This window comes from Belonocnema kinseyi, chromosome 2 (assembly GCF_010883055.1).
Source record: "Belonocnema kinseyi isolate 2016_QV_RU_SX_M_011 chromosome 2, B_treatae_v1, whole genome shotgun sequence".
Lineage (NCBI taxonomy): Eukaryota > Metazoa > Arthropoda > Insecta > Hymenoptera > Cynipidae > Belonocnema > Belonocnema kinseyi.
The window spans coordinates 80,334,858-80,353,198 of record NC_046658.1 but is presented as its reverse complement, the minus strand read 5'-3'; the positions used below and the strand labels follow the sequence as shown (position 1 = coordinate 80,353,198).

General features: G+C 33.2%; 2 protein-coding genes across 2 annotated transcripts in view; one reads left to right on the top strand and one right to left on the bottom strand.

The window, feature by feature from the left end:
* The window catches only part of LOC117167306 (mitogen-activated protein kinase kinase kinase 7-like), a 39,152-nt gene extending 32,717 nt beyond the window's left edge, over positions 1-6,435 (top strand). The window contains exons 8-9 of the mRNA XM_033352141.1: positions 215-468; positions 4,212-6,435. Of these exons, the coding sequence (XP_033208032.1) occupies positions 215-468; positions 4,212-4,379 (422 nt within the window). The 3' untranslated portion in view covers positions 4,380-6,435. The remainder of the gene's footprint in view (positions 1-214; positions 469-4,211) is intronic.
* Positions 6,436-10,051: 3,616 nt separating this feature from the next.
* LOC117167839 lies at positions 10,052-12,496 on the bottom strand. The gene is made up of 2 exons (XM_033353044.1): positions 12,370-12,496; positions 10,052-12,213 (listed from the first exon to the last, which is right to left on the bottom strand). The coding sequence occupies exon 2, from the start codon at positions 10,941-10,943 to the stop codon at positions 10,602-10,604; it is 342 nt and encodes a 113-aa protein (XP_033208935.1). The 5' UTR covers positions 10,944-12,213; positions 12,370-12,496; the 3' UTR covers positions 10,052-10,601.
* Between the last annotated feature and the right edge of the window lie 5,845 nt (positions 12,497-18,341).

Sequence of the window (18,341 nt, the reverse complement as noted above, 5' to 3'; positions counted from 1 at the left end):
GGGGTTGAAGTAAAAAAGGGGAAGGAGATATTAGTAGAGGTGGGGAAAGTGGTGGAAGGGAGAATTGAGGGGAATAATAGTAGGTCGTGGAATCGGGAATAGGGGAATTATGAGTACGGAGGGAAGTAGGAAAAAATAAGTCTTTATAGGCCACTTTCCTTCTCTTTTCTTTTTTTGTTATTCAATATTAAACCTGAATGTTTAATTCTATCAGGTAGCAGCACGACGAACGAAGACTTGGACAATGTCTATCGGTTGTTGGAGAGCGAACAGAGACCCCTTACCCCGGATCACACGTGTCCACAATCTCAAGAGATCTTTGAGGAACACAAGCAGCTGGCACATGAGTATTTCAAGGTGCAAACGGAGATAGCGCTTTTGAGTCAACAAAAAAATGCCTTAATGAAAAATCTCAGCATCGAAAGTCTCAAGCAGCAAGAGGAACTTCGAGAACTGGAAAACGAAAAGGTTACTAGAAATTTCTTTCGCCATTTTCATTTTGTGAGACTGAACACTATTTTATTTTTTAAAAAATACTATATTTAGGGCTGCCAGTGAAAGGAAATGACCGGGAAATTATAAAGTGGACCGGCAATTTTGGTCAATTTGCAATTAAAAAAATTAAGCTTTATAAACTAATGGTTACTTTTAATTTTAACCGCCACACATAGTAAGATGTCCTTCATGCTACAACATATCTGAAAAAATATTTATTTGAATTTTCCCCTGTTTTCAAGAAACTACCCTTTTTTCGCTCAAATGCGGACTATATTAATAGAATTCAATAAGATAATCCATCTATTCTTGGTTGAAACTTAATACTTTTTAATTAAAAATCTAACTATTTTGTTAAAAATTCATTCTTTTTAGTTGAAAATTCAACTATTTTTGTAGAAATCTGGTCTCTTTGAATCGAAAATTCATCTGTTATGGTAGAAAAGTAATCTTTTTTGTTTAAAAATTTATCTTTCTTGATTGAAAATAAAGTTTGCAGGTACCAAAACCTTTAAAAACCGAAAATTATTTCCACAATGATTAAAGTGGCGACATGTCGTTTGTTTAATTAAAGTTTGTGAAATTGTTACTTTACCATTGTTTCATTGTGAGGTACATTTTTTAAGTTTTTAGATTGAATTAAAAGTTTTTGAATGACATTTTTTGAAACTTTTTTTGGAATGTGGAAAATGCAGAAGAATTCAATTTTGGGTGTTATAATTTATAGTGTAGTTTTAATTACTTTAAATTAAAAAATCTGTAGTTTTAGCAGTTTCAGCTTATTAATTTTAATGACTGGGAAACGTTTTGTTGAAGCGGGAAAAACCCGGTCATTTTTCCAGCGAATAAATAGCAACCCTGTTGTTTAAAAAATCATATTTGTTAGAAATTTTCTTTGAATTTTGATTTATCGCTTTTTCAAGTCAAAATAGAAAATTCAAAAATACGGGGTTGAAAAATAATAATTGGAATAGAAGTTTGCATTGGCCCATTTTCATTTGAGTCAAAAACACAGAAGAGACGCTGGAGTTGGAAATACTTCAAAACATCTGTTTAAAATTCTATTAGTACTTCAACCGGAAAATCCTACTAAAACGTCATCGTTAACGTAAACGTCTGTGGAACCTTTTGAAGGCGACACATCGAATAGCAATGTCTGCCGGAATTCGTGTCGCATTTTCTTTGATGAATCATCGACTTGATACCCTGGCGCGAAGCGCAAGAACCAGGTTTCGATTGCGTAATTAAAAATAATCAGTATCAAAACAATACACTTTTAAAACGGAACGCGCAATTAGTATTCTCATCAGAAAACTTTGTTGCAAAACTATTACGTGTCACAACTTTAATCTTCAATCATCTATTAATACTTTTTTTCGAAATGGAAGACCAGGGTGACCGCTGGTTAGGGAAATCAAGGAAAAGTCAAGGATTTGGAAAAAAATTACAAGTAATTTTTTTTTCAAAACATTTTTAGTCACCTTTTATAGATAAAGTCACTATAGTCGCCTTTTAAATGAAAAAAATCCCTTTATTCATTTCTGAATTTTCTGGAATTCATTGGATTTCAATAATTTAAAAGGACTCCAAAGGATTTGAAAGATTTTAGGGTAATTTAAAAGATTGCAAGAAATTTTGAATTGACTTAAGTAATTTGAAAAGATTTCAAAGGCTTTAAAATATTTTGGGGTAAATTTTTAAAAGATTTCAATTAATTTGAAATATTTTAGGATATTTAACAAAATTTCAAACAATTTTCAAGAGCTTTACAAATTTCATTCGGATTTCCAATTATTTTAAATATTTTATTGTATTTTAAAAGATTGTAAGAAATTTTCAACTATTGAAGTATTGAAGCTTGAAATATTTTAGGATATTTAAACAAAATCCAATCATTTTTAATGAGCTTTAAAAATGTCAAGAGATTTCAAAAGATTTAAAATATTTTAGGGTATTTTAAAAGATTTCAAGACATTTCTAATACATTTTAATAATTTGAAAGGATTTGAAAGGTTTTAGGGTATTTTTAGGAATTCCGAAGAATTTTTAGGAACTTCAAAAACTTCCAAGGGATTTCAAAAGACTAAAAATATTTTAGGGAATTTAAAGGACTGCAAGGAATTTTTTATTGAATTCTGGAATTTGAAGTTATTTTACAGGATTTCAAATATTTTTTGGTAAAGTTTCAAAACCTTTCAAAGAGTTTGAAATATTTTAGGATATTAAAAAAAAATGACAAGAAATGTTTAAAAGCCTTTAAAGTTCCAATGGATTTCGAAATATTTCATTCAGTAATTTGAAGGTATTTAAAATAATTTTAAATATTTTAGGGTCAAGTTTCAAGATTTCAAAGAGTTTGATAACTATAGAACTATAAATACAGCTTTTTTACTTTACCATGGCACATAATTTCACGTAAGTTGTGGTATCCTATCGCAATAAACCTTGTGGTTTCTTTTTAAATTTTTGGAATATGACTTTGCAACATTATGAACGAATTTCTTATGTCTATAGCTTTCGATTTTAAATAATAACAATATGTTCGAAACAGTAGTGTTATTTTTTCCATTCGAACAGAACCCATAGAAAAACTTTGAAATATGAAAAAATTGAAAAAGTTTCTTAATTTTTAAGACTCCGAAAAGCTTTTAATTTTCTAAATATTCAAATTTTTCAAATCCTCCACAACCACAACTTTTCTACATATCCCAACAACTTAGATTATTTTACTGCTATTTTTTAATTATTACAATAAAAAAGATGTTATTTTTTAAATAAATTTTCCAGAATGTCAGGAAATATCAACTTTCACAGAGTTTCACGAGATCTTATCATATTTAAAATAATTTATTCACAAGAAGGGATGGATGTCTAAGAGTTTTAATGATTGGACGAGATTTAAAAATATTTGTTGCAATTCGTTTGGAATTCACGAAACTGTAAAAAAAACATGATAATGAAACAAATTGTTAAAATTATCGCTTTGTGTAGGTGAAAGAGATTTTCCATTCATCTATTTTGAAAGTCAGAATGGAAATACTTATATATAATACTGGACTTAATACACCCAAGGGTATTTAAAAAAATCTTTTTAGAATTTTTTACCATGCTGTTTTTCTTATTATTTTTTGTTTTTTGTATTAAAAAGTTTGAAACATAATATGACCATTTTTGCATTTTTGTTCGCCATATTGGATCCGCTGTCTTGAATTTTTTTTTAACAGAAAATTTTTGCTTCAGATTCGAATTCACTTGACGTTTTCTAAAATTAAATCTAATAAATAATTTTAAAAAAATTTAATTAATCAAATTCCTTTTAATTCACTCAAATTTTATTGAAATTAATGGAATTTTCTGGATTATTCTTATTTTTCCCAATTCGTGTGCATTCCTTTAAATTTAACTTAAATTGTTTTTGTGGCTTGTGAATCGAATTCTTTTGAGCAATTTTAAATTCAAAAGAACATTAGCCGCATTATCGATGTACATTAGTTACTTTTTGTCACTTTTTTTTTAGTTTAAGAAGAAATTAGGAAATGTTGAAAATGAAGTTTTGCGACCACCCTGAAGACATTTTTCTCTAAAAAGAGTTTTAAGTAAATTAAGTGCAAATTTGTAACTTCGTAAATGATTTATGATTTTTTTCCACTATCAGTTTTAAAAGATAACAAGAATAAAGGTAGTTTATAATTTAAAGTCGTATATTATGATTGTAGGAATCCTTGCGAAAGCTTTATCTAAATTTAAAGCGTCAACTCGAGATTATGAAAGGGCAACGAAGTGGCGCAGCAAAAACGCCAACAATACCGACAATAGGGCCAGCAGTTTCTGGAGAAGATGGTTGGGTGGTTGTTCCATGTCAAGATCCTTCGAGGATGTCCTGAACCTCCCAAGTTCGAATTTTCGAAAAAAAAGTGTCTTATTCGCCCAATGGATCGCATCCCTAAAAAAGGAGAGTCCTCGGGCGTGTTTCGTAAGTCTGTGATGCCAGATAAAATTTTGTTCTTATATTTAAAAACACTGAGCGAAGCCTTAATTCCACTTCATTTAATACCGAATTTTATAATTAGCAAGATGCAGTGCTACAGACTGACTCGTGAATCATAAAGATTCGCGTTTTTTATGCATCTTTTAGTAAGAATGTGGACATATAGTTGTGTAATTAAAGTACAAAGATATTCCTGAGTGAATGAAAAAAATACGGTGAAAAGCAAAATGAATATACAAATGCGAGAAACTCGCTGATCTCACATGTAAAAAGTTCAGATTTTAAAGTTAAGAAGTAATTGAAGGGGGTTCTTAAAGATAGAATCGTTTTACTTTTCATCGTGGATCAAGATATTATATTGCGATTATTGTTTTACTAATATGGTCCTAATTTTTATTATAAAAGTGCATATCAAATTATAACTGCTTTAGATAATTAAATGTTTATTTAAATTATCTTTAATAAATTAGTCTTCTAGTATTCAGTTATTATATTCCCAAAAATTTACATTTTCTTTAAAATTTACAAGTATAAGGACTGTAAATCGGATATGAATTTGTAGACCATATTGGTATAATCAATCATAATCATTAACTAGAGATAGAATAGTATTAATTATTATATTCTTAATTTCTCAGTCTCCAGTTCAGTGACTGATTTTTACTGCTGATCATTTGTATAAAACGCACGTGATTTATTCGAAATTAGTTATATCTAATCTTCCTTTGTATGAAACTTAGAATATTATATATTCTACGCTTCTAATTATATAAAGAGGTCACATTGTTTAAAAATTATTCTTCTAATAAGTTTTCTATTTAATATTGGTAATTTATGGTTGAAGTCCGTACTATATTTTCAATGTTTATTATTCTTTGTGGGAAATAATTTTCTGAATTTTTGATATACAAATATTTTAAGACTGTTTTTTAGTATTATATGTATTCAAATCAAAGAATTTATCAAATCCGTCGAAGTTGATCAAGAGATTCAACAAAGAATTCAATGTACTCATTGCTTAACATATATGCTTAAAGACTTAAATCATATAATGCTAGTCAACTTATTCAAACATCACGAAGTCGGAAATATTTTTTTTATAATTGAAAGTAAATTTACTTCAAACTATAATTTTTCACTTTGAATGATTAAAGTTACAAATTTTGCTAGCTTTCATAAATAATTTAATTCTTGTAGTTATTTCTTTTTGTAGCTGCAAAGCAATTATGATTGTAGCTAAGCAAACACTACTATAGGATAATAATAATGATCCTGGTTCTTTATTTTTGCATTTCTATGAAAAACATATTTACATAATATTAGTATCAGTTCTTTAATAGAGAAAGGTAAATTTCAAAGAAATAATGTTTGGAAATAATTTTGAGTACTTAATATTAAAAAAATATATTTATGGCAATGGAGTCCACCGAAACCATAAATATGAAATTTTTTCAATTTCTAATTACTGAAAAAAAATTTTGAAAATTGCATCTAATTATAATCTATAAATTCAGTTCTTACTACTCGTATTGTTCCTGATTTTTCCAGGTATTATTTAATTGAAAATGTAGGATGTGAAAAGTACCATGGTATATCATGAATGTTATAATCATAATTTAATTTTGCAAGTTAAAATATATGGAATCATAATATTTTTAGACGCACTTATGTTTGGATGAATTCATAATCTGTTTCGATGTCGGTAACACTATTCTGTATATATTGACAATGAGTGCAACCGAATGAAAATTTTTTACTAAACTGACTCGCGAAAATCATCAGCTGTATTCGTCACATTTTTAGTCACATTAGATCACGTTATCATGACTTTTTGTATCACTCTTCATCGAACTATCGTCAAGATTTTATTATGTAAATATTTCACCAGAAAAAAACGATTTGTACATAGTACTTATAGGTATTAGAAAAATAAAGACGAAAGTTGATCAGAGTATTTGTTGTAAATTATTATGGAATATAAAAAACTGCATATAATTTTCAGATTATCAACTGTATTATAAATTATCGGAAATTTACATGACGATTTCTAGACAGTAACGAATCCCAGCATGTTTTTAAAGTTGCACAAAATTCAACAAAACGAAAAAATGTACTAATTTCTACTTAGATAAACGCGTTATACGTAGTTTATTTATTCTTGCGATCATAGCGGAAAAACATTGAATGATTATCGGTTATTATTTTGGAAAATATACAATTTGCAACAGTTTTATTTATTCGACAAACATTGTATTCCAAATAAAAATAAATCATTCCTTCGAACTAACAAATGTTTATTAACATTTCGGGGAATTATTCATTTTCTCTCACACGTTAAAAATATTAACAAAAAATCAGACAAGTTTTCTTCATTTTTCTTATTCATTAACCACTGGTATCCAAAAAATAAAAATGTAACATAGCAAATTTTCTTTGTTATGTGAATTCTACATGATTCAATTTGAACCATCCCCGAAGAAAATCGGACTTAAAGAAAAGCTTCCAGCATAGGGGTCAAAATACCTAAATTTTTCTTTTTTTTCAACTATTCGTATAAAAAAAGTAACCGCAATTTTTTTTTAATTCTACATATCAAGATCTTTATTTAGTTTAATTTGATCCATCCCCGTAGAAGATCAGACTAAAAATTATCAGTAGAGGGATCTAAATAATCAAATGTTTCAAATTTTTCTTACTCTCTAAACATTTGTACAAAATAAAAGAAAAATGTAACATAACATTTCATTTTATATCTAAAATCTAAACACCAAGAGCTTCAATGTGAGTTATCTCCAAAGAAAAGCGGACCAAAAGAGAATTCTGCAATACGTTCAAAAATATCCCACAATTGAGCAAGCTCTGTCACAGTATAAGCTTTGTGTATAAGCTCTTTTTTTCTAACTTTTGCTATGGTGTTTTTACTTAAACTCAAATCATGTAAAAAGAATTTATTATAAAGTTTTCTTGGAAATATATTATTTATTGAACTATATTTTCGAAAACTAGTATTTAAAATTGCCTGTTTTGTGCCTGAAATTCTCTGCAGTTCTTGACACAGCGTACATTGCTATTGCCGTGCTCTTCGCGACTTTTTTTTACACTTTCTGTTGAGTAATCGTCATCCTCTTATATTACGACATTACGACCCTTTTCTTTCTGTGTAGTTAGAAATTGCCTAGTTTTTTCGACCTTAAGAGAGGAATCCCGCGTAGTGCGTCCAAAAAGTAGATTTTTATATTTTTAGCTTAAACGATAGCTTGGCGTCCTAAAAACATGCAGTGAACACCCCCCGAGCCGTACCTGCACTCCTTATCCCCGAAACAGCGCACTGCCGGTCGGCAATATCAAAAAATATGATTTTGAAAATAAGTAAGCTCCCCGAAGAAGAAGTGGGCTGAATGTATGCTCTCGGAATGACCAAATAACGATTGAAATCTGTAAGGTATTGTCACTATGTAAATCTTTAAATACGTTTTTCTCGGTTTCACATTTTTCAAAATTGCCCGACTTTGAAAAAATAAATTCAAGAAAATTTTTGTATAAAAATCGGATTTTTTTAAAAGGGCCACCATTTTGTGAAATATTAATATTTTTTTAAATTTTGCTGGTTCACCGACTAATTGAGGATCTAAACATTTAAAATCTTTTTGATTTGTTTATTTTAGATTCATGAGTGAGAAGGTATAAATCGGGCAAATTGACCTATCGAATTTGGACAGGTTGGAGATCCGCCCTTATAAAGCAAAATATGATGATTGTATCAAGTTGAAATACATTTGTTTTATGCTTCAAAGGTACCTTAATAAAACAAAAAAGTTGGAAAGATTCGTTATTATTTTAATCCCCAAAAATACTCTAATTTTCAGGCTCTAACACGGGATCCCCCCCTTCATTCGTGTAAGAGCATCATCGTCAGCTATATCGAATAAGTTGTCATAATTATAGCGGAAGTTCGTTCTTTTTTCATGGAAAGTTCCTGAAATTCTCTCGCTTTCTCACATAAGACAGCGATACTGAAAATTCCTATATGGTGTAGGTTCCTGTATAGGATCCTACATAGGCGCCTATACTGCTGTCCAAACTAAAAAGATACATAAGTGACACTTTTATGAAAAATGAGTTTTTGGTATCGTTGGATTCGTAAGAGAAAGCTGCATCTAACTGTGTTAATAAAAATCTATTAATTATTAATATTTATTGCAAAAGAAGATTGTTTATAAATGAGAATAGTCGAAAAAGTTGAAAAATGCAACAGAAAAAGATACACAAAACACTTTGCGTGTCCTAAAAGTTGTACAAGGAAGGCAATACGTCATCAGCATTCACATGAAAAAGAACTTTGTCTTTTTTATGTTGTAAAAGTGACCGAGTGCGACGCGAATTGACAAACGAAAAGAATTGCTTGCCCTTACGTATCTTTTAGCTTTGTAAATTAGCTCGGACTCTGATCGGAAATCCACGGGAAATAAGTCCCAGCTAAATTTGGCTATACACTAGCGGCGATCGTTTGGGTAAATTCGGAAAATACACTAAATACACAGTGTCCCTTATGTATGCTTTGATGTTGTATTTTGAGGCTGCACTCGAGCTCTTCAACAAAGGCGTCGTCCGCAAGTCACTTTGTGTTCTTTTTGCCTTGTATTTTTTACTTTCCGCTACTAGTAAAACATCGCAAGTCCACTTTCTAATAGAAATTGTTTAAAAAAATAAATTTTTTTATTGCAATATATGAAAAAGCACATTATTTTTACCCAAATAACGTATCTTAATTATCCAAAATTTTATTCGATATTAAAGTTCTTTGGGCAAGAAGTCTTTCTCGATTTTCTCAGTTCGAGTCAGATTGGACTTCACGGAAAAAAAATTAAGTTAAATTTTGTTGCATGTAAAATTTTCAGCTGATAAAGTTTACATGCTACTTGGCGAAAGTTTATCCTACGATGGAATGAAAGCTGTCGTCTGCTACGGCATCCTTAGCAGCAATGGGAAAACGGCAAAGTATGAGTGAATTCGAGCTATAAATCGGGACACCAGACTGAAAACAACTAAGAAAAAAGAAAAGTTAGAATTTTTTGCAGCTAAAACTTGCAAACGGTTGCGAAAGTTTCACTGAGGTTACAAAAATAATTCTGATCTCGTCTACAGCGTCACGATGAAGTGAGCAAATTTCGGTAACACATGTACAATCAGCAACAGAAAATACGAAAAAATAATTTGTTCTTACTGATATATCTCTTCCGAAATCAATTAGATTATTATTGAGGCATTAGAACTTATTTAATACCATTTAGCAAAAAGCGACAAAAAGCAACTGACAGATGGGAATCCCCAGTTCTCTCCAATTTAATAAAATTAAACGATGACAGATAGCGCTGGGATCGCAATTCTTGCTACATCGCGAATAAAAATAGAGCGGTTATAAGGCGAAAGATTATCCAGGCACGGTTAAAAATTGGAAATTATCTTCGATTCATGTAAAGTTCGTTCGGCAAGGTTAATTTTTGTTGCGGTGAATCTCGCCCGAAATCGATGCAAACTTTATCTTTCGTTTTTTCTGTGTTATGTATCTTTTTAGTATGTACGGTAGTATATATGTTTCACCTATAAGGGCCATCTACAGGAAATGACATAGAATCCTATATAGGATCCTGTGGAGGACCATACCTTATAAGGTACCTCTGATGGTACCTAATGCCTCAGAATAATACTGCACATCTAGATAGGGTACTATATAAGGACCTATATAGAAATTCTCAGTAGAGTATCGACGTAAATTATTTAAAATAAGTTCACTCGAAGCGGGAGACAAGCAAATAAGCACGATGGCGAGCTCACGTTGAGCAGGAGTGAGGCTCCGATGCATGATCTAAGAATACATATCATGCTCCGATGCCTACTGAAGCCAATGGGACTGATCGCATTATTTCGTACGGTGACGAAATGTGCTTGTTATTGACAATAGCGCCATCTGACACGCGATTATATATCGCGAAGTTATTCAAGCAATGTTAATGAAAAACAGCAGTGAATATCAATTTATTTTAATAAAAAATGCTATATATCGCCTTGAAGTGGAAACTTGCATGGATAATCTGACATGTTTCTTGGGGCATAGCTGTTAGTAACCTGGCTTTTCAGTTTTATGCTCAAAATCCTGGCGCACACGATCGCAGCGCAATATGCAAGAGTCTACACCTGCATCAAGCTCATATTCTGTTGCAAGCACAGAGGCCGTGTCTCGGCGTTCAATCCGACAACCGTTTCTCGTTGATGGTTTCTCATCTGCGAACTCTAGGATGGCATCAGTGAAGCCCACCATGAGACGCAGGCTTTCCTCATCGACCTCTTCAATGAGTTCAGCAGGAGCAGGTGCAGGCCCTGGCGGCTGCAAGCCTAACGACTGTCGACCATGAGACAGTAGCCCTGCTACATCCCACGGATATGGCCTCCGCTCGCCCATAGTGTCTCGTGTCACGGGTATATGAACCCCGTTTCCCACCGCATATTCGAGGTGCGCTGCAAGTGCTGCTATTTGTTGTTGCACCTGTTTTTCTATGTTACATATTTCGATCCCGAATATAAGGTGGAGCCGCCTATTTGATCTTAATTAATCGGTCAAATGTTTTCCTTTCAACTCTATGGGTCAGCTCGGAATGAAGACCTAAGAAGAGACGATGTTTTTCGCCTTTGACGGGTCCTCCCCGTGCCGTCTACTTGATCGTTTTGGCATGCGTACCCTGGAGTTGATATCGGAATGCATTCGCAACCTCAGATCTTATTCGGTTGATGGCCCTTCTAGGCACGAGGTTCACATGAATTATTGAATGCCTTCGTTGTTTAAGGTAATCTTGGGTTACTGTCTTTATTTACAGAAAATTAATCACAAAATTCTGGAGAAAGATCATCCCGTCAAGAGAAGTTATCGTCGCTCTCATCTCGTATTTGCATACCTATACCTATACAGTTTCCTTAACGTCCATGCATTTCCTCATGCAAGCTCATGTATTTCTAGGATTTTTTTATCTTTTCGAATTAAGGTTCACGCATTCTAATCATTTTTACCTCGGTCTGCATTTATGTGCGCTGCCATTTACTTAACCTCGATATACTTGTTTCGTCAGTCTTTCATCTTTCATTCTTTTAACGTGCCCAGACCGTCTCAACGAATTTCTTTCACACTTATCAAACAGTGTCTCTTGTACACCACATTTTTTGAGGAGACTATAGTCATTACGGATTTTGTTAATTAGCCTTTTACCGCACATATTGCATAGTAATTTCATGCCAATCATGTTAATTTTACTCTTATCCTTCCCTTGATAACTCAGGTCTCACTACTGTATAGCACAGTGAGTCTGAGTACAGAATCACACATTGCCATTTTAGTTTAACTTGTTATATTTTTACTTCTGGTAATGGTTCGTACCTCCGATAACCTTCCCACCCTCTTTTATGCGCCTGTCTATCTCTCCATCCTTTTTTCTTTTAGTAATATTAATGAAAATACCAAGATACAGTTAGGTATAAACTCGTTCTATGTTGTCATCGTCTAAGAGAATGATGCATACTGTTTTTTCACCTTTTCCTTTGAACACCATAATGTTTGTTTTATTCACGTATTTATATCACGGATATTTTCAATCAATAATCCACCGGTTTAGTAGAATAAGTTGTGTATTTAAAATACAAAGTTGTTGAAAGAACTCAAACAAGGATATAAAAAAAGACTCCTGCAACATAAGTACAAATCACTTAGAAAATAGACTGATAGGCTAGAATCATGTGTAACATTTTCTATTACACTTAGGTACTTTCAGAGACATATAGCCTAAGTGCAGTACGTATTTGTATCATCATATTAGTGCTAAAACATTTAAATATAATACCTTTTATAATTAAAGTGTTTCCATTTAGTTCCGTAGTAGATTGTTGCATATCCGACACAACAATTACAGTTCGTTAATTGCAATTTTTTTTCGCTACAATCGATCGAACATGTGGCTGACGAAATGCTTTCCTTTCCCGACAGAGAGGGAGAGACAAACTATATAATTTGCCACGTAGACCGCGCAAGGTTGATACATAAATTAGGTTAGTCAAAATTCCAAAGTTGATATAATCAAGTATAGATCATCTGACATGATAAAATAATTAAATCTTAACAATCCTAGTTTCAGTCTGCTTAACATTCTCTGCAAGCCTTCGATTGACTCTGCAAGAACAACCTTATCATCTGTAAGTGCTAACACATGCACTTTCAATGTCCCAAGATACACACCTCCATCGTCTATGAAGGCCATTCTTGGACACTTGTCCATGAATATCATAAAAAGCACTGATTACGTAACGCATCCTTGTTTAACAGCTTGCACAATATCGAACCAGTTACTCAATTGCCCATTCACCCTCACACTCGCTGTACTGCCTGCATATTGACTTATTATTATTGCAAATGGACAGGGCCATCTAAGTCCCATAACGCTCAGGTTATTTTATGTAACCTATTGTACTGTACTATTGAATCTAATCCTCTTTGATGAGGCCGGTTTCCGCCATATAGACATTTATTGTTTTATAGGGGATTTCTACAAAATCATCTGGTTCACAGAAATGATTTCTAAAATGATTCACTCTGAGGCTTACTAGCACATCACAGTCGTAGAGAATGTGATGTGCTGTTTTGTCACGGAAGTCGCACTCTGGACATAGAGGGTCGTCATCGATCTTCTTGTTAACCAGATGCTTCTTTAAGCAGCAATGACCCATCAGCATATAAACCACTATACTGTCGTGTATTTTGTCGTGTTAAGTGAATAACTTGATTTCTTTCTATGTTCAGAAGTTTTTTAGACTTTCCTAAACATGGTTTTTTGGTGCACTTTTTAGAGTGCTTTTAGATTGCTTTTAGATTACTTTTAGAGCATTATCTTCCAATACCTCGCGTGTTCTTCCAAAAGCCAATTTTCACTAACATGTTCAGACGCTTTTTCAAGCATATCTGCGTTCACGTTACCTTCAATGTTCTAATGCCCAGGAACCCAGATCAAGATGACCCAATTTTTACCGGACACTTCGGTGAGCTTGTTTAGGCAACTCCAAACAAGTCTGAATGTAACCTTTTTCGATTGTAGAGCTCTCAAAGCAGCTTGACTACCGAAGCATATGTAAATGTGGTGATTAGCAAATCCACATTTGCGAATCTTCTCTACGCAGTTCTTAATGTTCACGATTTCAGCCTGAATTAAAGTAGTGAGTTTTTCCAGTGCGATTGATATCCGCGCACTAGGTTTCATCCCAACTACTCCTTTTCCAGAGCTAAAGCCCAGATAGCACAAGAGTTTGCGGCAAGCTTGCCTAAACCTTGCGATGCAAGGTCCGGCAGCTTGTTTTGCAAGGTTTAGGCAAGCTTCCCGTAAATAAGACAATGTCCGCGATGCGGCAATATTGCGAGGCAAGATTGAGGGACCATTGTCATGGGAATCTTCCTGCAAGCTTGCCTGCAATATTGAGGGAAAATTGGAGGAAGATTCGTGGACAAGTTTTATTATAAATTTCTTTTTTGAAGTACCATACATCATAAGTTTTTGTAGACATGTCGGGCGGCATTCTGGAAAAATATTAAAAAACTACTGCGCAACCCTAGGTGTCATGCAAAACTAATGCGCAATGGATCAAGTTCAAGATTGACAGGAAACGTTTCCTCAATCTTGCTTCTTAATGTTGCCACATGACGGACATTTTCTTATTTGTGAGAAGCTTGCCTGAACCTTGCAATGCAAGCTTCCGAAACATGCATAGCAAGATTTAGGCAAGCTTGCTGCAAACTCTTGTGCTATCTGGGAGACGTCTTTAGAGCCGTCTGTATACCACGCGAGTATTTCAGCATGTTATCAGAATCAATGCAAAGAATTCCATTCCCCGACAGTACGCTCTTAATTAAGTCATGCAGATCAAGGCCTGCGCCGTAGCCCAATGCCTAATTAGAAGGTGCAGCGGTGGCATGTTAAGATAAACTCTAATGTTGCACTTGGGGTTGTTCTCTTGATCCAGTAATGATCAAGGAGGCATAAGTTACTTTTACCTTTTTTACCACCGCATCAAGATGTAGTTTCCAGGTGATTCCAAGGTGACCCCTCAATTCTTAGCTGTTGTGGAGAATTCATCCTTTTTATTATGTAATCTAGTGTTTACAAGGCCAGGACTAAAGTTTCCTCGTATTTTCCTGTTACCAGTATAACAAGATTATCTACATATCCCTCAGTATAAAAACCTGGCGTTACTCAGAAGCCCTCTATGTCCAGAAACGATGCTAACGCTACATCCCATGTTAGTTCTGGTTTTTGAATGCGGGAGGTAAATGCATGAAGTGCGTCAATAGATGATTTGCTTTTCTATGAGTCAAACTGATTACTATGAAGGAGTTTATCCGGTAGTATTTCCTTCTTCATATGAAAATCGACTAACTTTTCAAAGTCTTTAACATGAAAGAAGTTAAACTAATTGATCTGAATGATTTGACCTCATAGTAGGAGTCTCTCCCCGGCTTTGGTATAAATATCGCTTTGACCTTCTTCCATGACACAGGGGTGTATTCCATAGCTATGCACCCATTAAAAATGTTACACATTGGTGCCATCCGAAAATCTAAATCTTCTTGAATCAGCGCTTGGAATATACCATCTTCCCTAGCGGATTTGAATGGACCGAAACCCCGGACGACTCATCTACTTTTTGATTGTGTTACTATCTCGCTAGCCATTCTCCATTCATCCGCATTGGCTCTCTGGCTTAAAGTTTCAACTTTTTACCAATTTCTTGACGAATTTTCTATTATGTTTTGGTTTTGTGTTTATACAAAAAATGTATGATACATAACTTTATGATATGATGATTTCGATATGACAAAAATAATTAAATTTGTTGTGATATTTAAGTCATTGAATGTGCCTTCGATCTAAGCTCTTTATACCAGGAGGCATAATTAATTTGAGAGTCATAGCTTTATACTGATAAGCTTGTTTTTCACGAACAAAATTTTTCCATGATATTAAAAGCTTTGCTTTTGCATGCTATCATGGGAGGCAGAGTCGGTAATAAGCGGCAACCGAAGCACCAGAGGGTACTCTTTGCCAAATCTCGATTAAATGAGGCCTAAAATTATCGTGTTCTTCGTTTCTTTGTACTCGTATATACGTGGTTCAATTGGAAGAGAGATAACAATCCCTGAAGACTGTTATTATCTGGAGAGTCCGAATGGTTGTCAGTGTAATTCCGGCTCAGACTGTATTTCCTGGACTTGCAATCATACTGGTCAGTAGAAAAATTTAAAATAATTGCTCCAATTAGTAAAATTGCTAAAAAATTATTCTTTTGACTCGCCATCGGCTCATGCTTGCGCTTGCCTAAGACTCATACTGCACACAATCACACTTGACGTGAAAAGTCCAATTTTTCTTCCTTCTTGATTACGATATTTTCCGTCACACAGGTGAACTCGAATGGAAACATCGAGGGTGAAACTCTTGACTGGAATTTTCTGCAAATTAATTGATAAGCTTTCATAAATTACGGAATTTTCCAAATGAAAAAAAACTGTTCAGATACCAGGAACTACAGAATATTTGGGTAATCGAAAGTGGGAACCGGTTCTTTGGTCCGAATTTCTTAAAAATACCTTAAAAATAATTAAAATGCCTTATAAATAAATAAAATACCTTATTTGGAATGGAAGCTTCTAATGTGTCCCCTAAGGCATACATTTTTCTTGCACCTTCTTCCGTATTCTTTAACACAACCCCCACACACTTACTTGGTGGTGGGAGGGGGACCTACAGTTTAAGGTGAGTTCCGAACCGCCAAGAGCAACGGCTTTAAATACTTAGAGAAAACCTTTTTCTCTAGAGGACCGGTTCCACAACTCTCCGAAAATGAACAACGCCCTTGCTAGGCTTATATCGCCGCAAAAAGTCAAGACCCCCCACTTTAGAAGGCAATAACTCCGCAGAAAAAAATGTGAGGAGGTTCGAATAAGAACCACACGAATCTGTTAAGTTTTCTGTATAAAATGGTGTTTCTGTAATTTGCTTAAAAAAATTTCGTTCCGGGCTATTTAGCAAAATACCAGTAAAAATGCTGTCGCGAGGCATATTGTTGAGGCATTTTAACTTTTACATGACCCCAGAGCTAAGAATATGTTGCAAAAAATTTGAAAAAATTCCGCAGTGACCTACAACATGTTTAAAATCCAGTAGAGACCTTAAAATTTCAAAATATTAAAAAATGTCAGTTTTGCAAGGATTTTTGTTGAATGTTTTTATTTAGGAATTGAATGGAGCTATCGCGCTAATTAATGGCTTAAAATGTGTGGTAATGTACCCTGATTCCTATTTTGTCCACAAAACTGAATAGAAATTATATTTTCGCTATTAAAGTCGCTCAAAATAATTCAGAGTTTAATGAGGCGAGGCGCGTGTCACAGGGAGCAGAAAAAAGTGTAGAAAAAAAGGTCCGTCATATTTCCCAACGGCAGGCAGACGTTTTCTCCAGATTTTCCCGTAGCTGATGCTTGCTCAGCAGGACCGTCTCAAAGTTTTGAGGTGGTCTGCGCCCTTCTCTCCTGATATAAAATTTTGATATTATAATACAGTATCAACCTTGCACACGAATTATCTTGTATTTTGTTTATTTAATAATGTACACTTATTTCGGTATTATAATATAATTTTGTAATTATTAGGCTGTTAATTCGCTACTGAAATGTGTGAAACATTTGTTTATTTGAGCAATTCCATGTGCGTATTTGAAAAAAATTAAATTCATAATAAGATAATGTTGCACCGTATGTCCTCATACGCTTTAATGCATTCAAAAGAAAGAAAAGAATTGCTGCATGCACATACTTAATGGAAATCATCGTTTTAGTATGCTTCGATATATGTACAAGGAATAATTATTATTGTACAAAGATATGTGATTGTAAAATTTTGTTAGCAATTGCCGTTTACGAACAATTATTATCATATACTTTTGTGCTATAATTCTAATCATTATCATTACTTATATATTATATAGGTGCCATTTAATGTCCAATCATGCGAAGAACTTAAGCTATTGTTAGTAATTTTTATGGAAATTGTAGTATTTGTTCTCGTAGGTCTTGAAAGAAAAACCCTAACATGATTTTTGAATAATTCCAAGAAATTAGAGGATACTCAAAATTGAAAAATTTGGTCTTTTTTCTTTGAACTCTCATAACTTTTGTGATTTTAATACTATTAAGGTGTATTTTTTTAAATATTCGTAATGTGATGCAGATCTAAACAAATATTTCTAGAAACAAAAAATGTCAATACCTTCTTGAATTTTTCAAAAATGTCAATACCTTCTTGAATTTTTCAAAAACGAATGTTTAAACTAAATTTCTGGAAAAACCCCCAATTAAAAAATGTATAGATAGCTTACACTGTCCTCTAAATAATTCAGTTTAAAAATTCATTTTTAAAATATCCAAGAAGTTTTTAAAGTATTTTGTTTAAAAAAATATTGCTTGACAACTGTATATTATTACAAATGATTTGTTAAAAATACACCTGTACAGCATTGTGGTCATTAAAGTTATAAGTGTTAAATTAAAATGTAAAAAAGCTAAATTTTCAATATATTCTAAGCTTTTGGAATTTTTCAAAAATGATCTTATAGTTTTCCTTTCAACACCTAAGAGAACAAATACTGCAATTTTGATAAAAATTTCTCACAATAGCACACTTGTAGGCACTGTCGGAACTTACCATTTGTGCTAATTGGCGTATTGTCATCTGTCAACAATATCCAATACCAAACATTTCAAGTTTCATATGAC